Source organism: Gallinula chloropus, assembly GCF_964237585.1.
Source record: "Gallinula chloropus genome assembly, chromosome: 30".
In the NCBI taxonomy this organism is placed as follows: domain Eukaryota; kingdom Metazoa; phylum Chordata; class Aves; order Gruiformes; family Rallidae; genus Gallinula; species Gallinula chloropus.
Window position 1 is genome coordinate 2,262,753 of NC_140115.1, and position 26,961 is coordinate 2,289,713.

General features: G+C 50.0%; 1 protein-coding gene across 1 annotated transcript; it reads left to right on the forward strand.

Moving 5' to 3' along the window:
- Positions 1-13,613: 13,613 nt before the first annotated feature.
- On the forward strand, positions 13,614-14,192 carry LOC311202483 (olfactory receptor 14C36-like; the record flags this gene model as incomplete). The annotated part of the gene is made up of 1 exon (XM_084277068.1): positions 13,614-14,192. One exon carries the CDS (start codon positions 13,614-13,616, stop codon positions 14,190-14,192), a length of 579 nt encoding a protein of 192 aa, XP_084133194.1.
- Between the last annotated feature and the right edge of the window lie 12,769 nt (positions 14,193-26,961).

Below are 26,961 nucleotides of genomic sequence, written 5' to 3' on the forward strand. Positions count from 1 at the left end.
GAGGATTTATGTTTCTGCTTAGTGCTTCTTGAAAATGATTTCAGGGCTGCTCAGCTTTGTGGCTTAGGGGATTGGGTTAGGGCTAGAAGGAAGGGCCAAGATCAAGGCTGGCATGTCAAGAGTAGGGATCAAGTGCTGTCCCTTTCATGTTCTGCTTCCTTGTCCTTCCCCACGGTCCCTTCCCTCCTGGATGACGCTCTCAGGCATCTCAAGCACTTCACAATGTTGCTCCTCACCGACCAGCTTCCTCCAGCAGAAGTATCATCACCAGCAATGCCACCTTCTTCCTCTTGCCCCAAACCTCATCTCCCTGGCCTTTCCTTCACAATCCCTGCCCTCATTGTAGCTCTTTAGGAAACATTTTGGAGAAGGGTTGAAGATGTGGGGAGGGTGGCTTCAGCATTAGGGATGGGTTAAGCTTCAGGCATCTGGTGAGGGTTTCAACTATGGTGTTGGCATTTAGAGTAGGGTGATAGGTGAGTGCTCCAGGATTAGGATACAGGAAAAGGTGGAGGGTGCTCTGGGCAGTGCCAGGTTGAAGAGACAGGGTGTGTAGGCACTCTGCAAGCTTCCACCCTCACGGTGACCAGAGACTAACTTCAGCTGGTGACCAAAAGCCTCCCCATTTCACTGGGCATTGGAGGACCACTGGGCCCTGTGGTGTGACAGGACACATCCAAGTGGCTCCATGACACAGCACGTCTGTATCTTCTCACTTCGTCATCCTGAAATTGCTCCCTGATTTCCTGCTCCAACCAGCATTCAGGGAGGCACGTGTCAATGTTCTGAATGAGTTTCATCACCCACAGCCCTGAGCAGCCTCTACTAAACCTCCAGGAATCTTCCTTCCTGCCATGGGCCTCCACACTCAGTGACTTTGCCCTGGAAGCTTGTTAGTGTGCAGCCACTATCATCAGTTTATTCTTGCCTCTCAACTTCTGTACAGATGCAGAGGGACTTTTAAGCAGACACTGTCTTCTAGAAAGAGTTTTACTAATGTGATGATGTCAGCTAACACAGGATAGAGCACAAGTCCATTTCTTTCACAGTCCTAACTAACTAATATTTTCAGCATCAACAAACATTTTAATTTGACTGAAAATAATCCCCCAGAAAAGTCCAATTTCATTTTCTAAAGATAGGCCTGGGGACAGAGGACTGTCGGTAGATAGGACTTTGTGGTAAGAAGATGTCACGCTGTACAGAAAGGTCGGACCCCTCCCCTCCACAGGTAACCAATAGCAAGTAGCCAGTAAGGTGAGAGGATGGGAGTGGCATCACAGCCCTGGGGTTTAAAGCCCCGTGTCTCTGGCTAATAAACGCCATTTGCCGTCCAGCACATTGGTGTCTGTGAGCTGATGGACCGTGCTGCCAGAGTGTGGCGCCGTTGCCGTTCCTGAACCAGGTCGCTGCGCCTTGTGAAAGGCAACAAGTGGTGCCGGAACCCGGGACACTCGCCGGCATCAGGTGAATGGCGGCCGGAGCGGCAGGACCAGCCCGGTGCAGGGGACGCCCTCGGACCCACAAGGAGGACGGAAGCCCTTGTGAAGGTCGTATTGGGATTGCGTATGCAGTGGGGTATTGAGTGTAAGGCTAAAGCTTTTACTCTCATCATTGCAAGACTTTTAGAAATCAGGGTCATTGACCAGCCAGTTGATATTCTCCATCCTGAGGTGTGGGGGAAGTGTACTAATGCTTTGGCTGAGGAAACTATGTCCTCAGGTAGTGGGAAAAATCTGAAATCGTGGGGGAGGGTCGTACAGGCCCTCCGGAAGGCTATACAAGAGCAGGACACTTGGAGGGCGGCTACACAAACTTTGCAGCCTCCAGACAGTGATAAGCCTGCCGAGCACAAAGATTGAAAGGGCGATAAGCCTCCTCCATCCCCGAACACCGATCTGCCTATGGAGGGGCAGGACCGAGCAAAATCTCTCTGGGGTGGGCTAGCCGAGGAGGCCAGGGCTGCCGCTAAAAGATCAGAATCTCAGGAAAAATGTCCGCCGCCACGTGCTCCCCAAGAAGGCGCCGGCAGAAAAGAAGGGCGGGACAAAAATACTTTCGGCGTGAAAAGGGAGGAAATTCCAGAGCTGGTGAGCTCATGTGAAAGGGAAGGGGAAGAGAAGGGCGGTAGAAATAGAGAAGGAAAGGACAAAAGACTGAGTGACAGGCGGAGAGCCAATCAGAACCCGCCGAGGAGGAGGGGCGTGTCGAGGGGTCGGGAACAAAGACCCACCCACAAAGCTGGTGGGCGGGGTTGGAGCCCGACAAAAAGGAGGGGAAAACAGGAAGTGGCCGGTCAGTCGAGTTCTGGCTCAGAGTCAGATACTAGTCAGGGCGAGCAGCTCGTAATCGATTCCAGCTCAGGAGAGGAGGAGGAAATCAGAATAGGCAAAATCAAAAGCAAAAATATTCCCATCCAAATTAAAAAAGAATCATTAGGGGAAAATATTCCTCTTACGGATTGGAAAAAGATACAAATTGCGTGTGCCGACTGGGCACCATCTGCCGCGTCAGCGTTCCCGGTCCGGGTGATGCCCGGGAGACAGAGGGCTCACTCGCCAATAAACACTAAGGATATACAAGCGATCGTTACAGCACTTTCGGATAAGGGGCTTAATTCAGCCATGGTCTCCACTCTCATAGATGGGGTTTTTGGAGGAGATGACCTACTTCCCTTTGATATAAAACAAACTTGTAGACTGATTTTTGACGGGGCAGGAATGATTGTTTTTAAACAAGAATGGGAGGAGAACTGTGCGAGGCTACTGGCCCAAGCAGTTGGGGACAATCATGTTCTGCGTGGCTCTATCCTGCAGCGGCTAATGGGTACAGATCCAGCAATGCTTACCCCTCAGGCACAAGTACAGGGCTTACGGGCCCCTGAGATCGTGACAACTACTCGTGCAGCCAGAGAAGCTATTCACGCAGTCTCTAGAGCCATCCCTAGGCCATCACCATGGGCCACAATAAAGCAGAGCGAAAGCGAAAGCTTCACACAATTTGTGGATCGTGTCCAAGCAGCAGTAGACTCGTCATCGCTGCTTCCAGAAGCAAAAGGCCCGGTCGTAGCAGAATGCTGACGTCAGCAGTGTAATTTGGCAACCAAAGAAATTCTCCGATCACTACCAGCAGGGTCAAATATTGCGGACATGATTAAGCATGTTGCGAGGGAAGAACATTTAATTCCAATCCAGGCAGCTGTTCACGCCCTAGTAGCCAAGGCAGTGGTGTGTTTTAAATGTGGTCAGGCAGGTCACATCGGGAGAAATTGCCCTCAGTCTGGAAATCCGCCAATAGCGCTCCCCCCACGCCAAACTGAGGACCATGTTGGTCTTGTGGGAGGAGGGGACATTTTGCCAAGGATTGCGGGGGTAACAATCAGGGAAACTTCAAAGGGAGGGGACTTTCGGGCCGCACCCAGTTCTCTCCCGAGTGGGACATGAGGCGGCCCAATTATATCAGCCACAAATGGGGGAAGGCGATTCTGAACTTGTTGCCCCCTCAAGAAGCGACCAATTATATAGCCCAACCAACATTGCAGGCAGACCTACCTTTGCCTCAGGGACAGCAGGGACTACCCTCTGGGGTCAGGACCCCAGGGTGGCCCTGGCTGTAAAATGTGATGACCCGCCGGTGGTGTGGGGAGTCTGCTCCCTTTACAATACTTTAAATGACACCACCATCAGTGTTCCCTTTTTAATTGATACTGGAGCAGACGTCACAGTCATCCCCGAAACGCACTGGCCCCCACACTGGAAACTGGAAAATGCCCCCATGGTGGGAGGAGTTGGGGGATTAACTCAAGCCAGAAAGAGTGCTCAATTGATAGCAATCACACTCCATACTGAAAAGGGACCAGAAAAAACCATCACCCTCTTTCCATATGTCATGTCAGGAGCCCTACCCTTGTTGGGAAGGGACGCTTTAGCCCTATTGAAAGCCAGGGTACTCAGAAATGGGGTACTACCTTAACGTACGGAATCCCGTATAATAGCACAGGGCAAGCCATGGTCGAGCGAGAGAACCAAACAGTAAAATCTAAATTAGAAGTGTTAGCAAAGGCAGAGGGTTTCACCAATGCCATTCCTACAGGAGACCAAGCACGCCTGTTGGCAACTGCTCTGTTAGCACTGAATCTGTTCCCCAGAGGAGAGGAGGTAAACAGTCCTACCCAAAAACATTGGGCCACTCAGGCACTTGAAGAAGGCCCACCAGTTGTAGTCAGGAATGATCTGGGAGAATAGGAACAGGGGTGGAGTTTGGTCCTTACGGGACGAGGGTATGCTGCTGTTAAAAAAGACGGCAGAATTAAATGGTGTCCACTTAAGTCCATTCAGCCAGACCTCCGGAATAAAACTAATGGAAACTGTGAGTTTTTATCCACAGGATCAGATCATCGGGCGCCCCCGTGACCGATACACCCAGGTGGCCGAGGAGGACGACAAGTCAGCAAGCATCCTGTCTGCATTCAAGACTCCTAAACAAGAGGAATCCAAACAACGGCAAAACAGCCCCCGTGGCAAAGGGCCACAATGTCTCTGTATGATTTTACTTTTAGGGTTTGTCGTGCCGTCTACGGGTTTGTACGAACATCGACCGTGGGAATGGGTGTTAGGGAGATGTCAGGATCACAAAATACTCCAAAGAATAGTCGTAAATATTTTTGTTAAATGTTACTTTCTGATTACTAGATCAATCCAACCAAAATCTTACTCGCACTGTAAGTAGTTTTAGTAGGCATAGGGAGGGGGGAAATGTCGGTAGATAGGGCTTTGCGGTCGGAAGATGTCGCGCTGTACAGAAAGGTAGGACCCCTCCCCTCCACAGGTAACCAATAGCAAGTAGCTGGTAAGGTGAGAGGATGGGAGTGGCATCACAGCCCTGGGGTATAAAGCCCCGTGCCTCTGGCTAATAAACACCATTTGCCGTCCAGCACATTGGTGTCTGTGAACTGATGGACCGTGCTGCCAGAGTGTGGCGCCGTTGCCATTCCTGAACCAGGTCACCGCGCCTTGTGAAAGGCAACAGGATTGTGAGGTAAAGGGATTGTGAGGTAAAGGGATTGTGAGTTGAGGGGACAGTGAGGTAAAGGGATTGTCAGGAAAGGGGATTGTGAGGTAAAGGCGTTGTGAGGTTACGGGGATTGTGAGGTAAATGGATTGTGAGGTAAGGGGATTGTGAGGTAATGGGATTGTGAGTTGAGGGGATTATTTGGCAAGGGGATTTTCTGGTAAAGGGATTGTGAGGTAAGGGGATTGTGAGGCAAAGCGATTGTGAGGTAAGGGGATTGTGAGGTGAGGGGATTGTGAGGGAAGGGGATTGTGAGGTAAAGGTATTGTGAGGCAAGGGGATTGTGAGGTGAGAGGATTGTGAGGTAGAGGGATTGTGACGTAACGGAATTGTGAGGTATTGGGATTTTGCCGTTAGGGGATTGTGAGGTGATGGGATTGTGAGGTAAGGGGATTGTGAGGTTAAGGGATTGTGATTTAAGAGGATTTTGAGTTAAGAGGATTGTGAGGGCAAGGGAATGTGAGGTAAGGGGATTGTGTGGTAAGGGGAATGTGAGGTAAGGGGATTGTGATGTAAAGGGATTGTCAGGTAAGGGGATTGTAAGGTAAGAGGATTGTGAGGCAAGGGGATTGTGAGGTAAATGGTATTGTGAGGTGAGGGGATTGTGAGGTAAAGGGATTGTGAGGCAAGGGGATTGTGAGGCAAGGGGATTGTGAGGTAAGGGGAATGTGAGGCAAGGGGATTGTGAGGCAAGGAGATTGTAAATTAAGGGGATTTTGAGGTAAGGGTGTTGTGAGGTAAATGCATTGTGAGGTAAGGGAATTGTGAGGTAAAGGGATTGTGAGGTAAGAGGATTGTTAGGTAAAAGTATTGTGAGTTGAGGCATGCTGTTTGAGAATCAAAGCCTCAAGCGCTGCCAGGTTAACAGATAATGGGATGGAGCCTTTAGGCTGTGAACTCTTTCTTGCATCAAGCTGTGTCTCGTCTCTCTCCGTTGCAGCATGAAATTTGCACAAAAATTTGCCATCACAAAGAAAAGGGGGTGGAAAAGAGGGGTGAACTTACCAGGGACTGAGGGCCTGAAGCTCTGGGGCTGCCAGCTCCACACGAGGCCAAGATGGCTCCGGCAGGGACTTGCTGCCCAGGCTGTGGCAGATACCAAAAGCCCCGGCTGGGCGGGGGAGCGGAGCTGCAGAGAGAGGGGGTGCCGGGGGTGGGGAGAGGCTGGAGGGTGAGAAACTCCCCCCTCCTGTGGGGAATGGAACAGCCGCCCGGGAAAGGAGACACCCTGTGCTGGTGGGAGCGGAGCTGTGAGAGCCCGAGGAGCAGCAACACAGCCCGAGACAGGGGGTGTGGCAGCCATGTTAGTGAGGGTGCTGTCTGGCAGCCGTGTCAGTGTGGGTGCTGTCTGGCAGTGATGTCAGTGTGGGTGCTGTCTGGCAGCCATGTCACTGTGGGTGCTGTCTGGCAGCCATGTCAGTGTGGGTGCTGTCTGGCAGCCGTGTCAGTGTGGGTGCTGTCTGGCAGCCCTGTCAGTGTGGGTGCTGTCTGGCAGCCATGTCAGTGTGGGTGCTGTCTGGCAGCCATGTCAGTGTGGGTGCTGTCTGGCAGCACGGTTTCAGCCACGCGGGCACTGTTACAAGCTCTGCATCTCTTCAAGGCTGCCAGTTGCCAGTGATTACTATTTCCAGCCTTGAAGAGGTGCACAGCTCTCCCCATGTCCTGGTTTAGGTCACACTGTACTTCAAGTCACTGGAAACAGAGACTGTGGTGGCAAGGTTCAAGCATCACTTTCCTGACAGGGAGAGAAGCAGGAAGCAGGATCACTATGAATAGCCTTGGCTAATGTAAAGCCATCCAACACTTGGCTGCAATTTCTATCTTACTTTGTTGGGTATGACAGAAAATACAGAAAGCCAGAGAATGATCAAATTGCAGCAAATCCGTATTTACACCGCCCAGTTAATACGTGCCATTCATAGGAGTCCTGTTTTATAACACAGAGAATAAATGTGCACTAGATGTTCAAAGTTATTGCTCCTTCACTTCTACAGAAAATCCCCCACGAGGATTAAAAAATGTCTAGAGACTGCTGGAGATAATGGCACTTAGACAGAATCAGCACAAAAATACTCCATCGCTATTTACAGCCTTGAAGAGATGCACAGTGTGGAGATTATCTGGTTGGCAGCAATTGTTCAGAATCAGGAGAACAGGGCAGTGAGGAAAGGGTTAGGAAAGATCAGCCGAAGATGAGATGAGCACGCGCAGGAATGGGGTTCAGTCCTGGGACACAGTGAGGAAGAGTATCGACGGCCACCAGAGGAACCCGCTCAGCATCACTCCGCGTGGGCTGGGGACATGATAATGACTTCCAGGAAATAGCATCCCTATGCTAACAGTAACCCTCCCCTCTTTGTAGTCCAAGAAGTCAGTGAAGTGAACCAACGATTTCCTTAGAGTAGGAATATAGATCAAGTGAGACAACTGGAAGCCAGTGATTGCAAAGGCAGAATTAGGAAGCAGCATTCTGTGCAACTTTGACCAGTGCTAACAAATGGTGTAAATGTGTTGTGTTGTCCCTGTGGGTGAACAGGTCTTTGGCGCAGCGATCCCCTGTGTTCCCCAGCACTGGAATAAAAGAAGTGCCTGCTTATCTGCTCTGTGTAGGTAAGTTCTTCGTGACTGTGACCAAAACATTACTAAGGAAAGAAACATTTCTTATCACAGAATCATCAATCTGAGAGAAGCTGCCGTGGCTCATATCCGAGGTCGTTCCAGTTCTCCAAGGTGGGATAACTGCTGTCACTGGATGTCAAAACCTCTGGCTGCCACTGACCAAACTGGCAGGCCTCGGGCCCCAGGATTTCCTGTTAAAGACAAGCCACTGAAATATGATGCTTGCAGCTTTGGTGAAAGCCCATAGTTTCAAAAACAATCCAAATGACCTCATGGAAGAAAGATCCCTAAGCTTTGTAATCACCCAGATTAAAGTCAGAGGTCTTAAAGCGTGAGCTGACAAGAGTCAGAATGATTTTAGATCCACAGGGAGGGAGGGAGTCCCAACACTGGCAGCCAACCCAGGCTGGGAAATGGGAAGCAACAGAGGAACTGTGAAAACTACGCTCCTGATAGCCTGTGACGGTATGCTTCCCCCATTGCCCCCATGTTTTCCTGACTTTTCCCTGTTTATATGGATTGATTGGTAACCATTGGTGTTGATTGTGATTTCTGATCTGTCTCACAGTGAGTTCAGGAAGACAGGTAACAACACAATAACCAAGGGTTATCTATGCTAATGTGCCCACCCAGGCACTGGTCAGTGTCCACTGTCCACGGGTGGTATGTAAATATGACTATGAGCCAATCGTCTTACTCCATAAATAGTGAGCAGTCCAAGAGCCCTTTGAGCTCTCCCGAGATGACAGCGGGCTGCACGTCAGGATCTCCCCTTGAAAGGGACGCCTCTCAAGGTTACTCCTCGAGGTCGAGAGAATCCTTGCCGTGACAGATCTGCAACAGATCCTGGGTAAGTGAGTTGGGAATAAGTGCACTAACATTTGTGATCTTGGCTGAGAAATAGAAAGGATTGATTATACATATAATCCTTTAGACATAAACCCTTGACCAAGTCTGGGACTGAGACTGAATCCAGCCGCACCTGGGCTCCTCTCTGAGCAGGAGTTCAGAACACAAGGGGATTCTTTCTGAACATCGTGACTCAACGGGAGGGTCTCCCTGATAGATTCATCTGACCCTGTTCTCTATGCACTAACTAATCAAGATTACCTTCCCATCGAATCTTAATTACTCTCACGTTTATTACCAAAAACCATTACACCCTTTTGGTTTATATCCATAAACATATTATTGCCTCTCCCTTAAGAGTGAAGTGCATCCCTCTGATCTATCCCATCTGCGACAGCCGTGCAGCCCAGACCCATCCCGAAAACTGGACCGTCCCTAAAACTGCACGTCCTGGAGCTGCCTCCTCCAACCAGCCCCTGCTTTTATGCTGAGCATGACAGAATGGGTATGGAATACCCCCTTTGGCCAGTTCGGGTCACCTGTCCTGGCTGCATCCCATCCTTTCTCATTAGTAGGGAAATATGAACAACTGGAAAAGCCATTGATTGCTTGGCAACAGGGTGCTCTAAGCACTGCTCTCATCCTAATTCCTAAACACAGCATTCTATCCACTATAAGAAAAGAGATTCAACTCCATCCTAGCTGAAAACAGGACACTTAGGTATGCAATGGATCAAGCATGTGGAGAGTAGCCTCATAGATTTGGTAGATGCTTGGGAGTTCACTGGAAATCTCAACGTGTCCTTGGCCAATAGGGGAATACGTGCTTCTGAGGTCATACTGACAGATCTGGAGCAGGCTGTGGACAGTGGAGGTTGTTGTGAGGTCACTGATTCCGGAACAGTTGACAGGACAAGAGAAGGCAGATGGTTTGTGTTGTGATGTCAGTGGTTCCCAAGTAGCTGATAGGTCAGACAAGGCCCAAAACTTGTGTAGAGCGTATCATTACTCCCTGAATAGTTGATAGGCTGGGAAAAGTCCAACAGGCTGTGTGGGTTCTGAGGAAATATCTCTAGCCTGAGTCTAGGACCAGGCTTATGGACAGTACAGGTCCTTCTGAGGCCACTGGTAGCTGGATGTATGATTGGCCAGGAACTGACAGATATCTTAGGAATGTCCTTGTGATGTCAGTGGTACCAAAATACCTGACAAGCCAGGAATGGGCACATGTCAGGGGTAGATGCTGTGAGATCACCTTTGCCTGAGTGGTGGATAGGCCAGGAGTGTGCCCCTTACTTGTGCATGACGTTGTGGTTTCATTGGTGCTGGATCAGCTTTGATGCTGAGAGAAGGCATATGGCTGATGTGGGTGTGGTGGTTTAGCCCTGGCTGGAGGCCAGACACCCACCAAAGTCCATCTATCCCTCCCCTTTTTATTTGGACAGGGGAGAAAATAGATATCAAGAGGCTTAGGAGTCAAGATAAGGACAGGGAGAGATCATCCTGTAATGAACGACCTGGGCAAAACAGACTCAACAGAGGGAAGGACAGAAAACTCTAGTTTATTACACTGCACTGCACACCCAGTGACACCAGAGTTGGATAATGAGAAGCGTGACCAGATCTTAAAACAACGGGACCAGATCTTGAAGCACCTTCCCCCGACCCCTCCCTTCTTGCAGACTTCAGTTTAGTCAGGATTTTGCTCCCTTCTTCCCCCACATTGTGGCATGGGAGGGGCAGGGACTGGGAGATGGGGCTTCGGTCAGTCCCTTGCAAGTTGGTTTCCTTCTTGGCCAGGGTAGGGGGGTCATTCATTCCTCACACCCTCCCCCTGCTGCACTGTGGGGTCCCACCCATGGCAGAGAGTCCTCCACGGCCTTCTCCAACATGAGTCCATGAGCTGCCCCACTGTGGGTCACTGCTATGGGTGCAGTCATCAGTCACAGTGTCTCTCAGTCCCAGTCCTCCACGGGGTCACCAGCCTCCCCCCAGCAAAACTGCTCTGACACGGATCTGTCCCTCGCTCATCTCTGTGTCAATGTCTCTCCCCACGGGCTGCCAGTGCTGGCAGGGGCTGGCTCCAACGTGGGTCACAGCATCTCCTGTCTGTCTCCCCCTGCTCCATCCAGCGTGGGGCCTCTCCACGGGCTGCAGGTGGGGTCTGGGCTTTTTCCCTGGGCTGCGGTGGGACACCCGCTCCACCATGGGTTTCTCCCCAGGCTGCAGGGGCATCTTTCACTCGGGCACATTGGGCGCATCCTCCCCCCTCTTCCCGGCCTTGGTGTCTGCACAGTTCGTTCCATCTTCTCACTCCCTTCTCTGCTGGAAAAAGGCAGCTGCTTGCGTTTATGTTTCCCTAAATGTGATTCCCAGAGGCGCTGTGACCATCACTGATGGGCTTGGCCTTGATCAGCAGTGACTCTGCCCTTGAATCAACCAATGTTTGCTCTGTAGGGCCTGCAGAGAACTTCCAGCTGCTTCTTGCAGGAGCCATCTCTGCAGCCCCCATCCTCTCCCAGCACCCAGCTACGCCAGACTGCAACAATAACTGACCATTATATGTATCTGAATAAAACTGTTCTGGGAGAGAATCTCCTCTGAGAGCTGACCCCCTTCACACTCTGCTTGGCCGTAGCAGCAGCTGAGGAGAGAGATTTCATGGGTATTAAACTGTGTCATGTTGAACTGCTGTTTGTTGTCAGAGAAATCTGTCTGTGCCTGTGAGCACAGATGATGTGAGGAAAAGAGTTGGGAGTCCCAAGAGGCCAGTGAGGGAACTGCTGGGCTTGGGGAACAGCAAGGTTCTCCATGCAGGCTTGGATCTCAAGAGACTGCTTTTCCTGCCTGTCCAGATCTCCTTAGCAGACCCATGTCCATCACAGAATGCTGCTGTCACTTCTTCTATCAACTGAGCCATGGCAGACAATACCCATGACTGAAAAAAGTTCCTCCATGGGAAATTCCTTTGAAACGTAAGGACCCAACTAAAATCCAAGTAGTTGTAGGAGTTTTGACTCTTTAATGAAAATGAGTTAAAGAGCCATGCTTGTAAGGGCTTTCTGGATGTTAATGAGCCCCATGGTGTCTTTTCTTCTGAATCCCCAGACCTCAGATACCAAGATGAGAGTGAAGAAACCTCTCCAGAAGTTCAAGCCAGGAGTAATGCCCAAAGTACCTTGAAGCACTAACAGGCCCCACTGGGAGCCATTCCTGACAAAGCCTCCCCAGGGGCTCAGAGGAGACAACTGGAGGCCATGAGGACAAACCCAGGCAAAGCACAGGCAGCTCTGATGCTGAGGACACCCTGGCTTGGTCTGATGAAGCAGAAATGCCAAGCGCTGACCCACAGCCCTGGGCAGGGACATCCTGAGATTGTCAGAGATGAGATCATAGAACGATTCCCATGAGATCTGAGGCACCAGGAGGGAGCCTACAAGAACTGGTCTTCTCCTGCTGAGCTGGCCAGGCTCCTGGGATGGCGGGAGCTCATGGCAACCCAGCAGTGCTGCAGAGAGACAGCTCTGGCCAGGAGCAGCTCCTCTGCCAAGCACACAGGGCTGGGGACACTGCCTGTTGGCACCAAGGGGAGACCTGTGAGGCTGAGAGAGCTGATGGATGCTGAGAGCTCACTGCAGGAGAAATCTCTGCAGCCTCTCCCTGGTATGTCTGTGGGTGCAGGGCAATGCAGGTTCTGTTCCTGGAGGGATCTTCTAAAGCTGGGACATGGGACAGTGTGTGGGGTCTGTCAGGAGGACAGGTTCTCTCTGGGACCAGAAAGTGCTGCCTAGAAGGGATGCCCTTCTGCCCCATCAGAGGGACAGGGCAGGACAGCTGTCCTCTCCTGGGCATGTCTGCATTCGCACTGTGGAAAGAAGCAGTGGATGTAAAGTCTGACGCATGGAAATATGGTGCAGGGTCCTTGTCCCAGAGAGAAGAACCCTCCGAGTGCCTGTCCTTCTAGCCTCCTGGGGAATGTTTCTTGCCGTTTCCTCTCCTGTCCTTGTTGCCTTTCTCCCACCATTTCCTGGGGCTCTGGGCACATCCAATTGTGGGGCTGGCACTGAGCTGACCCTGACTTCAGAACCCACATCTGTAGGACTGAGGAATTCCAGGGGGTTCCCTCTGGGCTGCAGCTGCCTCCCACAATGGCACTGCTCTCCCAGGGACTCTTGTGCCCCAGAGAGGAGCCCCATGCAGGAGACATCTCAGCACAGAGGCCGTGGCAATGCCACTCATCACCTGTGTGTGGGCAGCTGCACTGAGCCCTGTGTGTCCCTGGCTGGGAGCGGAGAGCTGAGATCCTCTTGGGTAGGATGAGACCGCAGGAGAGCTTTGGAGCTCTGCCCTGTGAGACTGGATTCCTCAGCTCTCAGTCAGGAGAAAACCAAAGCTTTAAAACTCTGCTCTGCCCTCAGTGAAATTGGAGTAACAGTGCTGAAAAGCTCCTTCCTATCCACAGGGCATTTAGTCTGAGATCACAACATCCCTCTATTTACTGACTGCTGCCAAGCAGGACTGAGTTCTCAAGACCCACAGCCAACCCTCCTCCCAGCAGTGGCACACTCAAGCCAGCACAAAGCAGACCTCCCAAAAGGGACCTGACAAAAAGCTTCCTGAATACAGGGAGTCAATGTGAATTGGAAACTGTTTCCCTCAAAGAATTGTTCCCTAAATTGTCACTACCTTTTTATCCTTTGACAGGTCTCCACACTTGACAGCAGCAGATGTCCAACAGCAGCAGCTCCATCAGCCAGTTCCTCCTCCTGCCCTTTGCAGACACACGGGAGCTGCAGCTCCTGCACTTCTGCCTCTTCCTGGGCATCTACCTGGCTGCTCTCCTGGGCAATGGACTCATCATCATCACCATAGCCTGTGACCACCACCTCCACACCCCCATGTACTTCTTCCTCCTCAGCCTCTCTGTTGCTGACCTTGGCTTCATCTCCACCACTGTTCCCAAATCCATGGCCAATTCCTTGTGGGACACCAGGGCCATTTCCTATACTGGATGTGTGGCTCAACTATTTTTCTTTGTATTTTTGATCGTCACAGAGTACTATATTCTCACTGTCATGGCCTATGACCGCTACGTTGCCATCTGCCACCCCCTGCACTATGGGACCCTCCTGGGCAGCAGGGCTTGTGTCCACCTGGCAGCAGCTGCCTGGGCCAGTGGGTTTCTCCATGCTGTGCTGCACACAGCCAGTACATTTTCAGTGCCCCTGTGCCATGGCAATGCTGTTGACCAGTTCTTCTGTGAAATCCCCCAGATCCTCAAGCTCTCCTGCTCAGATGCCTACCTCAGGGAAACTGGACTCATTGTGGTCGGTGCCTGTTTAGCTTTTGGGTGTTTTGTGTTCATTGTGGTGTCCTATGTGCAGATCTTCAGGGCTGTGCTGAGGATCCCCTCTCAGCAGGGACGGCACAAAGCCTTTTCCACCTGCCTCCCTCACCTGGCTGTAGTCTCCCTGTTTGTCAGCACTGCCATGTTTGCCAACCTGAAGCCCCCCTCCATCTCCTCCATATTTCTGGACCTTGTATTGGCATTTCTGTACTCGGTGGTTCCACCAGCAGTGAACCCCCTCATCTATAGCATGAGGAACCAGGAGCTCAAGGATTCCATGTTGAAACTGATGAATGGATGTTTCTAAGTAGCAACCAACTGCTCATCTTCTTCTGCATACCACTGGCCTTCTCTTTGCTCACAGGATTCCACTTGTACTTGCTCTTTGATTATTCACCTCCACTCATCTCACCCATTTCTGCTTTGAGCTTCAGAGAGTTTGAAATATCCCATCTCTCAGAAGTCTAATGAACTGTTCTGTCAGAGGTTCAGTGTGTTGATAAATGACCTTGCTATGTATCTGATTGAAACAGATGACAGTGACAGAACTATAGGGAATGGTATCAAGCTGCGCCAGGGGAGATTCAGGCTGGACATTAGGAAGCGCTGCTTCTCGGAAAGGGAAGTCAGGCACTGGAATGCACTGCCCAGGGAGGTGGTGGAGTCACCGACCCTGGGGGCGTTCAAGGAAAGACTGGCTGTTGTATTGAGGGACATGGTTTAGTGGGAGCTAGTAGTAATAGGTGAATGGTTGGACTGGATGATATTTTAGGTCTTTTCCAACCTTGATAATTTTGTGATTCTGATTCTGTGATTCTGTGAAACTGTTCTGCGAGAGACTCTCCTCTGAAAGCTGACCCCCTTCACACGCTGCTTGGCCGTAGCAGGCAGCTGAGGAGAGAGATTTCTTGGTTATTAAACGGTGTCATGTTGAACTGCTGTTTGTTGTCAGAGAAATCTTTCAGTGCCTGTGAACACAGATGATGCCAGGAAAAGTGTTGGGAGTCCAAGGAGGCCGGTGAGGGAACTGCTGGGCTTGGAGAAGATCAAAGCTCTCCAGACAGGGTTGGATCTCAAGAGACTGCTCTTCCTGCCTGTCCTGATCTCCTTAGGAGACCTCTGGACCAGCATCCATTGCAGCATTGTCCTGGTTTTACCCAGGCTGAGAGCCGAGATCCAGGCAGCTGCCTGCTCCTTAAAGGAAAAGCACAGGGGAAGAGGGAAGTGGGGGGTGAGAGGCAAGGGAAGGGAAAAGGAAGAGGAAGGGGCAAATAACCCCAAAACCAAGAAACTAAAAGGCCCATGGGTTGGGATAAGGATAGTTTACTAAGATAACAGAAAGATACAATATAACAATGCTGACAGGACTCTAGAGCAAAAATCTATGAAGCTGTTGATACACAATGCGGTTTCTCACCAAACCACACAGCTCAGGCCGTGCCACCCAGAGCCGTCCCAGAACCCGACTGTCCCCCAAGAACCGCGTGTCCTGGAGCCACCCTCGGCCTTCCTCCCGTCAGCCCCCCGATATCCTGGTCGGGATGTAATTGGCGTGGAATACTCTCCTTGGCCATCTTGGGCACCTGTCCTGGCTTCGCCCCTCCTTTCTCATGAATAGAGAAATACGAAAAGCTGAGAAAATCCTTGACTCCTTGACCACAACTAGAAACATCAGGGTGTTATCAGCACTGCTTTCATTTTAACTCTCAAACACAGCATTCCATCCGCTGCTACAAAAGAAGTTAACTCCATCCTGACCGAAACCAGGACAAGCATGCTGCTGAAATTTATTCCATGATCAGAGATATGACAGAAACATTTTTTCCTATGAAATAAATCCTCCACTGTGAAACTCCTTTGAAATTTTCATCACTCAAATAAAACCTCTCCAATTAGTTACGCAGGTCTTAATGTTTCTGAAGTAAATTACTTGAATAGACATGCTTGTAAGGTCTTTCTGTATGATTAATGAGCCCCATGGTGTCTTTTCTTCTGAGTCCACAGACCTCAGATACCAAGAGGAGAGTGAAGAAACCTCTCAAGAAGTTCAAGTCAGGAATGTCATGATCCACACCAGATAGACTGCTTTGGCAGAGGTTAAACCCCCCTGCGTTCCAACCGACCTCAGATTGCTCTGGGTGGCTGGGGGTGGCTGGGTTGAACCCGAGTGATGTCCAATTAGGTGCTTTATCATGAGGAGGTCTTCAAAATTCTTGGGAACAGAATTAAGACTCAAAATGCAGTCAACTTTTAAGTCACTTTATTTGCCTGCAACAAGTGCGCAGGAGAAGGAGGGGGGTGGGGCGAGGAAGAAAGAGAGAAGAGTGAGAAAGAGAGAGAGAGAAAAAGAGAGAGATTTCAATATCTACCACCACAGAGCTGAGACATCCCATCAGTCCGAATCAACTTCACGTCAGGTGGGGAGTTCCATTAGTTGCTGGTTGTCATGGTTCAGCGCTGGGTGCAGGGGGGTTGCTCCACTGCGGACGTGCACACTAACGTGGCAGTTCTTCTTGGTTATATACAGTTCAATGATACTTATTCATTAGGTGACCTCATACACCTGTACATATTCATAACCTGTCCCGCTTCACATTAAAATGAGTTCCAAGAGGTGATTTCCATCAACTCCTCCCAGCTGTGCCTGCGCACTGCTGTTTGGTGGTGGTCGTGAAGGGTCGTGGGGATGAAGTCAGATGGCTCCTCTTCGTCACCACAAGTAACCTTCTGTCTTGTGCAGACTCAGTTACCCCTTGACTCTGATCCAAACTACAAGTTTGGTTTCAGCAGGTTTTGTGTACCTGCAAGGACAAGGGGGAGCTTCAACTAGTTACAATGAAATGCTTTGCCTGCATTTGTGACCAATTAGAGACAAGCAAGGAATTCATGAACAGATAAGGAGGAGGGGGGTACTGGAACTTGTCAAAGAAGTGATTTTATTTCCACAGAGCACATAGTCCTTGGCTGTGTAATTTACTTAAAATATGGTGTTAGACTCAAACTTATGTCCCAATTGGTGTTTCTTCTTTATCAGTGAGGCAGAATCGTTCAAGCGAGTCATTGTTTATGGGAGGTCACCACTGTGGCACTTCATCCTGTTAGCAAGTCTTCCTTAACCCTTTACAAGCATGTTAATGCAATATTTCAGCAATGTTGAGACATAAGTCCACTGGTACAGGCATTTGTTGAGGGACACAGTACATCACACCACCCTGTGGCTCGACACTGCCATCTTATAGATGGCACTCCGTGATAGACAGGAGATAAAGGAGGAAGGAAAAGTGTGTGCACAATAGCTCAATAGCTACAATCAAAACATTCAAACAATTAACAATTTGCATTTGCAATAATCAATAAGAATTGTTCCCTTGTAGTTCAGGGGCTGGAGGAAAACAAAAAAATGATACTTTACATGAACATTTAGTAGATGAATATGTGTGAGGATCACAAGGACACATGAAGCAAAAGTCAACAAAATTTAAAAAATGCATCATAAATTGTCACCATCTAATGAATACATTCCCTTGTTTGTTGTGGTTTTGGAAATGCAAAACTGATCAATGTTGGAATATGCAATGCAGGCAGTCCACAGCTTTCCCACCCCATCACCCATTGCTCAGCAAACTAAGCTTTAGGTGGGTCCCCAGGCCTGGTCAAAACCGGCTGGAGTCTTCTTTTTTGTCATGTGCCATCATCATGGCAGAAATACTGGGTTCACTGGATTCCTTTTCTAGTACATTCTGTGGGGAGGTGGGGAGGGAGAACTGCGCATGTGCATTTCCAAAAGCACACAGTTAGGTGAACAAGCACTGGAGCAGCAGAAACTGGCTGGCGTTGGTGAGGATGAGACCCCAAATCCCTCCCCCGAACTTTGTCCTTCAACTCCAAGAGTGGGAAGGTTTTCCTTCTCCAGCACTATAGCCAGGCAGTAGGGACAATGTCCTTGCTATGGCTATAGTGGTGTATTGTTCCCTTTCCATTAGACTTTCAGGTTGTCACAGCCTACCCAACATGTGCGGAGCAACCAGAGAGGTGGGTGTTACTGAGACCGAGAGGTCTCTTCAAACTCAGATAGTTGGTTTAGAAAGAATCAAGGTTTTCCTGTTCTGTTATTGCTTTACTTCCAGGCAGAGGCCCCATGCTTCTCCTCACAGGGTTGCAGATGCCGTGGCAATGTGTGAATGATGCCGTGTGATAGAATTCTATGCACTGTTAGGAGCTCTTGTTATTTTGGGTTTGGTTTTGGTTGTGTCTGGTTTCTACTGTTGTTACAGCTGTGGACACCAATAAAGTTCAGTTTTGTTCAGTTAACCAAGAGTTTCTATATATCCTAAATTCTTCTACAGAAAATGCAATAACCCTTTTCAATTTGCAAAAAGCAACATTTCCCAGCATTTTCCACATCTGGGAGCCAGCACCAGAGAGATGGAACAAGGACAAGAACTACAGGGTAAGGAGGGCAGGATTAACAAATTAGGAGCAAGCGCTGGCCAGTGAGGAATGGAGAAGGGCAAAACATCACCAAGGCTGCGTGGCAGAGAGGGAGGAATCCGAAGAACAGGGACTGGGATGCAGACAGGGAGGTTCAGAGAAAGAAAAACAAACAAATGCAAACCAGTCACGGGCTCCCAGCTGGATAGGGACAAAATAAAAAACTGCAGCAGGGACCTGGACATGGAGGGACAGAGAAGGGCAGACAAATAGCCTGGGCCACGGGACAGACAGCTGTGGACTTAGAACAGTGAGAGAGGGAGCTGGCAGAGACAGAGAGAGGCCAAGGGAAGAGTCCAGGCAGGGAGAGGGAGAACTTACAAACTGGGAACGGGGAGCCAGAGACAGATGCAGAAAACGAACAGACTAAAACACCCAAAGAACCCCCACAAAGCCCAAAACACAAAGAAGCCACAAAAAAACAATGAAAAACTCCCACAAACTGCAGATCCCACAGGAAAAGCCAGGGAACCCTGTGACTAAACCTGATGGGAGGGCTCAGAGGGTTCTCTAGGAGTCAGGGTGCCCAATGCCTGGTCTCAGGGAGGCTCCCACAGTGTCTCCTTCCCCCTTACGCCCATCCTTTCTGTCCTCACTGGCAGCCCTGGCCTCAGCTCAGCTTGGCTGCAGCTGGAGCAGAGCCTGGGCCGGCCCAGACCACCAAGGCCTCCTGGCAGCCCTGTGCCCCAGGACTACAGCTCCCAGCATGCCCCGGGGCTCCCCTTGCTGTGCCTGAGCCTCTGGGGACACCGTCCCCCAGCCCGGCCCAGCTCTCTCAGGCCGCAGGGCTGCTCCCTGAGGCTGCCCTGGCCCTGCACTGAGAGGGGCACAGCAGATGGACAGAGGGACGGAGGGACACAGGCCGGGCCAGGGGGCGGGCCAGGGGGACACAGCAAAGGCAGGTGGGAGCAGAAGGGATGGAGAGAGAAGAGAGAAGGGCAGGGAGCGGGAGAGAGACGTGTGGAGGAAGGGAAGCAGAGCAACAGGCCCTGGGACAGACAGACAGGGGTGAGGAGGGACAGACAGGCTGTCAGGGAAAGAGAACATCAGCCAGTGTCTGAGGGGCAGAGAGGGGAGATGAAGGAAGAAGATGTGTCTGCTGAGAAAGACAGGGAAAGAACAAGATCCTGATGGGCTACAGACAGTGGGAGGAATCCCAAAGTGGGGTCAAGGATCTGGACAGAGCAGCGTAGGGAGAGTCAGGAGCAGCAATTATGGGCAGCGGCCCCAGTCCTTGAGCTCCTGTTTGATCCCAGTTTGGAGCCGTGCCATGGCCTGGAGAGCGTGCTGCAGGGAGGTGACAGCCACTGGCGAGCAAGGCTGAGACCCGCCTGAGCGCAGAGGTGGCCGCAGAGCAGCCCAGGTGAGCTGGTTCTCTGCACTGTCAAAGAGGACACCCCTGATTGTGCTCATGGAGCAAAGGAGGATACGCTGAGCAGAGATGTCTCTAGTGTTCCACTCTCCATCCAGGTCACGCGATGGCTTTGTTTCCTCACGCTGTGGCAGTACTGCAGGGCAGGGATGGCAGGGAAGGTTTGTGTTTGGACGTTTGGGATTTGGGTGGATGATCTGTTGGTTTAGAAAGTTCTTTTTTGGGCACCAAAATGGGTGCCAGTGGTTCCAGAAAGTTCCTCTCCCTTCTCCCTTTGCAAGCATCTTGGAGAACGGGAGAAATCTGGGAGGGACGCCCCTGCCTAGGGATATATTCAAAGAGCATTGTAATGCAGGGTGGTGACAATATCACTTGTTTAGTGGTGAAGGGTGGCCTGAAAATGGGACCTTGAAATATCACACTGTCTTTCCATTCCTGTTGATTTGTCCAAGAAAGGAGGAGAGGTGGGAGGAGATAGCATATGCGTTGAAAAGGGATTGGAAGATTAGAAAGAGAGATGGTTCGATGGATTTGTGAATCCCAGAGGGGCAGATAGCTTTTAACTGATGAAGGAAAGTGAGAGGAGCATTTGCATTGCAAAGGTTCTAAGATGAAAAAAGAGTGTGTTTGTTGTTGAAGCCTTGAAAAACTGGCGTCAAAACTCACTAGCCTTGGTTACTCTTTAGCAGGTATCCTTTACTGAAGCATTGGGCAGATGGCTTTTCTGAATGTGTGCCTCCTTTGAAGCAAAATGTCTCATCTTTATACAGATTAACTCTGCATTGTCTAAGAAAAGGCAGAGATATGCAGATTATTTCTGCAGAGTTTCAAAAGCACCTTCCTGCACCAACTGGACACTAAGGGCTTGTAGCAGAAAACAAGATGTGCTCTGTCTCTTAATGGGGCTGTGGTCTCTTTCTTTATTACTCCCCTGTCTTCACTTACTTCTCTTCAGGCTGTTACAGGGTTATGGTTCAATTTTGTAGCTGCTCTAACAAAACAGCTGAATTGTCTCTTAAGCTACATCATTGAATCCTCCCACCCATCCCCCTTTTCATTATCCTCACAAATTCATTTGTAATCTCCAATGATGCTATTGTGTTTCAATGATTTTTACCTGTCTCTACTTGATGTCTTATTTTATTTCTCCTCCAGTTATCTGAAGTTACAGTGTTGTGTTTACACCACCAGAAAGAACATTGAATTACCACAGAAGAACCTAAAAACAACATACCTATCATAATAATCCGTGCAAAAAGCTGCTTGATCCAGGCAAAGTTTGGGAGCCAGGAAGTAAGCTTATTCCAAACCTCTTTAAATCCTCACGATGTGTCATCTTGAGCTACTGGTTGAAGTTGTTTTGTTTGTTTCCTCATACTAATTAAATCTGCTTCATTTTCCTTTTCTTGATCTATATCTGCACAACAGCTTTGATTTATTACCCCCTTCTTTGGCAGGGAGCAAATCTAGTGCTATCAGCTTTGGTCTAACTACGTCCCTTGAGGAAGAAACCTCAGTTTGTAATCTTGATGGCTAGCATCTCTTGTGTCCTTTTGGAATAACCCCATGCTGGCAGACATACCAACTGTAGATTTCCCAATTGATTTATTCATAGCAATGGGGAGAACCAAATGGTGGAAAGCATGAGGACGTACTACTGGGGGCTTTAGTCCCTTTTTGTGTATTGTCCTCCAAGGGGTTCTTAGAATTCCTGCTGGAGGGTGCAAGTGATTAAAAATTGGGTGTCCAGGAATTAGGTATCCTAAAGCCCATGTTCTGCTCCATTTATGTGGTAATGCTTGGCAGGCCTTTCCATCTCCACATAGCCACCCTGCTCCTTCAGGAGTATGGTCACACAAAGAATCTCCTCTTCATCCGTTAAGTAGAGGGAGTGGACACCCCCTTGGGATCTGTGTACTCGGCATTGGTGAGGCCACACCTTTAGTACTGTCTGCAGTTATGGGCTCCCCACCATAAGAAGGACATTGAGGTCCTTGGGCAAGTGCAGAGAAGGGCAACCAGGCTGGGGAAGGGGTTGGAGGGCAAATCATATGAGGAGCAGCTGAGGGAGCTGGGGGTGTTCAGCCTGGAGAAGAGGAGGCTGAAGGGAGGCCTTCTCACCACCTACAACTACCTGAAGGGAGGTTGTAGAGAGGTGGGCGATGGTCTCTTCAGCCAGGTGACAGAAGATAGAACAAGGGGCAATGGCCTCAAGCTGGGCCAGGGCAGGTTTAGTTTGGATATTAGAAAAAAATTCTTCCCTGGCAGAGTTGTCAGGGCCTGGCACAGGCTGCCCAGGGAGGGGGTTGTGTCACCCTCCCTGGATGTGTTCAAAAAAAGGGTTGATGAGGTGCTTAGGGATCTGGTTTAGCATAGGATGGGAATGGTTGGACTCGATCTTCAAAGGTCTGTTCCAACCTGGTGATTCTGTGATTCTGTAACTGTTTTGACAAGAAGCGTTTCCTTTCATGGGTCAAAACACAAACTCCAAGTTAGGGCTGTAGAACTGACATGAAAGTCTCCTAATTGTAAGGCACTTGTATCATTTCCCATTAGAATGATGGCTTTTCCCAAACATTGCAGCTGTTCCTTGGGATTGGTCCCATTCTTTCACTTGCTGTTCTCACAAGTATCTGGTGTCAGGACACTCGACATCACTGTAGCTGTCCCCCAGCATCATGTTTATCTGCTGGGGAGTTGCACTGATTTGTGACCAGGCAAACATTCAGTTCCTTCAGCTGCTGGAGAAGGCCAATGTAGTCTCCCTGACCTCTGGAGCCAAGAGCTATAGGGCCAACTCCAGTTAGCAACTGCCACTGGTATTCCAGAGAGGGGCGGTTCCATGTATTCCGTGGGCAGTGTGGTACAGATCCAAGTGTCATTGTCCTTCCAAGCAGGAATGGTGTCAAAGAACCATGTTAATAGATGGGCAGAGTCATTTTTCATAGTGCCAGCTCCTCAGTTTCAGCCTTCAAGATCCTTGGGGTTCAGAGGACCATTGCTCTCCTGGGGCTGTTTTTATTCAGGAAGGATGAATCCAGGGAGATCACTCTGACTCATGGAAACTAACTTCACAACTCAGGGAGAGTCCCAAAGCAGGTCTGGTTATTGCAGTGCTGGGTGCAAGGGGGGCTGGCGCCTCCGTGCCTGCACACTGACTCAACAAGCAGTGGGATATTGATTACAGAGTCATGCATATACAGGAGAATTCTGAGAAAAGGTTGTGCTATTCAAAGCAGTTTTGAGAATTCATTATCATAACTCTTCTCCCTCTGGTGCAGGCGAACTGTCCTATGGTGGTGGTCTTTGGGGGTCTTCTGGAGGAAGGCTCGTAGTCTTCCTCAGAGTAAGCTAGTCACCTTTGGTGCAGATTGCTGAGTTACAGCCACAAGGTCAGTTTGCACCTTGACTAATTGCACCAGCAGCTCCTTCTGTCTTGACCCTGCCTCTTCCTGTTGCCTCCTTGATGTTATCTACCCTTCAGCTGGGGTTGGGCTCGATGATCTCTCAAGGTCCCTTCCAAACCCCACAACTCTGGGATTCTGGGATTCTGCTCATGGAAAAACATTTGCTCATGGTAAAACATCTGCTCGTTAGTGTCTGTCTCTTCCTAGCTATTGTTCCATTAGTCGTTTGGAGATGTCAAACTCATATTTGCCTACTAAACCAATTTCTATCTATATCAGCTTGTTTAGCGGTCGCAATCATGAAGAACCTGTCTACACAGAGCAGATAAGAAGCAGTTCTTCAATTGCAGCGCTGGGGAACACGCGGGATGGCTCCACCAAGGACGTGTTCCCCCGAAGGTACAAAGCACAACATATTTATACAATTTTATCCAAGTCATTGCACATCATGCTCGCTTCATAGCTTGACCTTTGCAGTGATTGGCTTTTGATGGCTTCACTTTATCTATATTCTTATTCTATAAAAATCATTGGTTAACTACGCTGATTGTTTTAAACACAAAGAGGGGAGGATAGTGATTAGCATATTCATGTTATTTCCTGGAAATCATTATCCTATGTGAATGTCCTCCATGCCTGTGTAGTTGTGTTGAGCTGGGTCCTCTGGTGGTCATCGATCCTCTGCCTCACTGTGTCTGCGAACCCTAACCCTAACCCCATCCTTGAGCAAGCTCACTTCGTCTTCGGCTGCTGTTTCATAACCAAAGCCAGTTTCTTCATGGTGTTACTGTTTTAACTCAAGGTCCGTAACCAGCACCCACTGGTTTAATTCAGAGTCCATAGTGATTTTCCACAGTGATAAAGGCACACACCATCTTGTCCCTAAAAGCCTTAACATGCTGTATATTCTCATAGCCCCTATAACTCCTTTAAAAGCAAAATCATTTTCTAAACTAAAACCAAAATCACCTAGAAGTTAAGCTGTTTTATTAGGGTTACTGTAACAAGCTCTCGTACATTTAAACCTCTGGCCCTGGTCCCTAATGCACTTTTCTTCATTTGATTCAATTGTTTTCCTAGAGATCCTTTCTAATTCTGCAACTGCAATGCTCGGTTCAAGTGTGACAGCTGTTCCCCTCATTAAACACGGCTTAGGACAAAAATATGTTCTTCTTGTCTTCCTGCTGACAAAATGGGGAAAACCCCCATCCCCTCCCATCCCATCCAGCGTAAAATGGGGCTGGGAAAAGCCATCCTCCAGCCTGGAAAAGTCTCCTCACGGCCGGGTTGGGATTTGTTTTTGCTGAGGGTTATTTGGCGTGTTTGGCCAGGATCGTGCTGTGAGGAGTGACGACTCCTGGCCGCCTTCCCCCCGCCTGTGTTCCCCTCCTTTTCCTCCGTGGGTTTCTGGGCCCCTGTCGTGGTGTTTTTTAACGTCGAGGGAGAATGAAAAGCATCGTGGGATGAGAACATTATGGATCGGGGGTTTGGGGTGGTTTGGGGTGGGTTTTTTCCTCCCCTTCTTCCCCCTTCTTTTTGCCATCAGGAGGGAAAACTCTTTGCCCCGAGGTGAGGTGACTCCAACAACATCAGCACGTGTTCTGCTGCTTATAGAGCGAAGCGGGTTCAAGATGTTTTGGCTTGAAAAGCACACGGGCGTTGAGTGCCAGGACGAGGTCAGGGGTTGGGGATAGATCCAGGGCCCAGGAGTTCTTCTCCCGTTCCCCAGATGGCCTTGTCTCCTCATCCTGCTACCCCAACGCTCATCAGACATCAGCCAGGGAGGAGAAGACCGTCTCCCTTCCGCCTCGGAGAAGTGCCTTTACGAGCCCAAAGCGCATCTGTCCCCCTCTGTGAGTTCTAATTCGTTGCTTTTTTGGAAGGATTTGAGATTCCCCCAGCCCGTCTCTTTCCCCCTGACCCGCCTCACCACGTGTGACATCACAGGTGTTCCTGTCCCTATAGCAACGGGCTGGCCCAGGGGTGGCCAGTTGCTTCCCAGCATCCTTTGCAGGTAGCAGCCAGCAGTGTCAGTGCTGGTGCTGTGGGATACGCTTCCCGACGTGGGCGTTCGTTCCCTCCAGCTCCTCTTTGGGAGCTTCTCCGCGGTCATTAGCCCAGCCTCGCTGGCCCCATACAGATCAGTCTTTTGCGGATCCCGACAAGAACTGCAGCCGACAGACAGCTCAGAAGCTAGGTCCTGGAATCCTTGAGCTGCGGCCCGGGGAAGGTGTTTGTCCACCACCGAGCTTCTCCATATCATTTGTCGAGGTAGCCGACTTCTTCTCTCTCTCTTTTTTTCCTTTTTCCTTTTATTGCTCTTCTCCTCCTCCCCAGTTTTCATTCCCTGACTCTCCTTGGGGAGTTGTGACCCAGCAAACCCTGGGATCTGAGTAAATACCTCAAACCAATCCCCTGTCTTCCCCTCCGACCTCCCTCTGCATCCCAGCCCTGCCCCGTGCCACATCTCAGGTTTATCATCAAGAACTCCTCAATTCCAAATCTCTTCCCGATCCCTTGCGCTGCAGCAGAACTTTAGGGACAAAACCAACTAAATCAGGGCAGTTTTAAACTGGACTTGGCTTTCTGGCAGCTGGTTGACGTCCCTCTTGACCAGTGGGTGTCCATCCCCACCATCATCATCATCATTGCTGTGAAGAGGAACACAAAGCGTGGTGCTCGGGGGCTCCCAGCCCCTCTGCTCTCCTGACCGTAACCCCTCCCCCCTTTTTCTTTGCAGTTGACATGGATGATGAAGACGCCCGGTGCCTGCTGGATGTCATTTGGTAAGCTAAACCCCACGGTTTCAGGAAGGCAGGAGGGTGGGAAGGGGGTTCTGCCGCTTCCCCAGCGCAGTGTTAGGTCTCCTGGAGCCAGAAATCCCCCGAGGCGCGTTCCAAAGGGGTCCCAGCTCTACAAACCCTTCCTGATGGATGGTTGGCATCCCTCAGAGGGCTCCGGGCTGTACCGGAGGAGGTTTGGCACTTGTCACCTACCCCGTCGCCTCCTCCTTTTCCTTCAGAGTTTGTGGCTGGAGCTCCCTGGGAAGAGGGAGGCCCTGGCAGCCTTGGGAAGAGCATTTACCTTCCCCACCATACCTCAGGCCTGCGACAGAGCCGCTGGCTTCCCAACCTGCCTACGCCCTTGGGTTCCATTAGCGAAAGGAGCTTAATTAGACCCAGGCGCGATGCTGCCGGCGCGGCGTGCGCCTCGTGTCCCCCCTTAACCCTTTTCCTCCTGCTCTTGTGTCTTGCAGCGACCCTCTGGCCTTGAACGAATTCTTACATGGATCCCAAAAGGTAGTGGCGGCTTGGTTCTCTGCCCCGAGACCCCTTTTTGTCCTTATCCCACCTCTTTTCTTCTTCTTAATGAATGAGGAGGGGGGTTGGGGTTTTTTTCCTTACCTAACCCCCCAAAAAACCAGAAAGCAAACCCCAAGTTCAGAGCCATGTGGTCAGAGCCACGAGCCACAGCTCAGTTGCCTGGCAGCACCACACACAGGGGCTCTTCCCCCCCATCCCCTTTTTGTGTGGGTTTTTTTTTGTTTTCCATTTTTTAGATACATTTTTAAATTGGGTTTTTCCTGCATTTTTTGGGGGCTCTGTACTCCCAGAAGAAAGTAAATCTTATCATTTTAATTACAGATTGACAGTGATGATCTCTTGGACAGCACAGGAGATGCAGCCAGTGCCTTTTTTGGAGGTGCTGGGGTATGTATTTTTAATTTATACTTGAGGAATGACGGTTTAGAAACCTTTCACTTTTTTTATTCCCTCTTCCCCCCCCCGCTTTTGTTAAAATTTCCC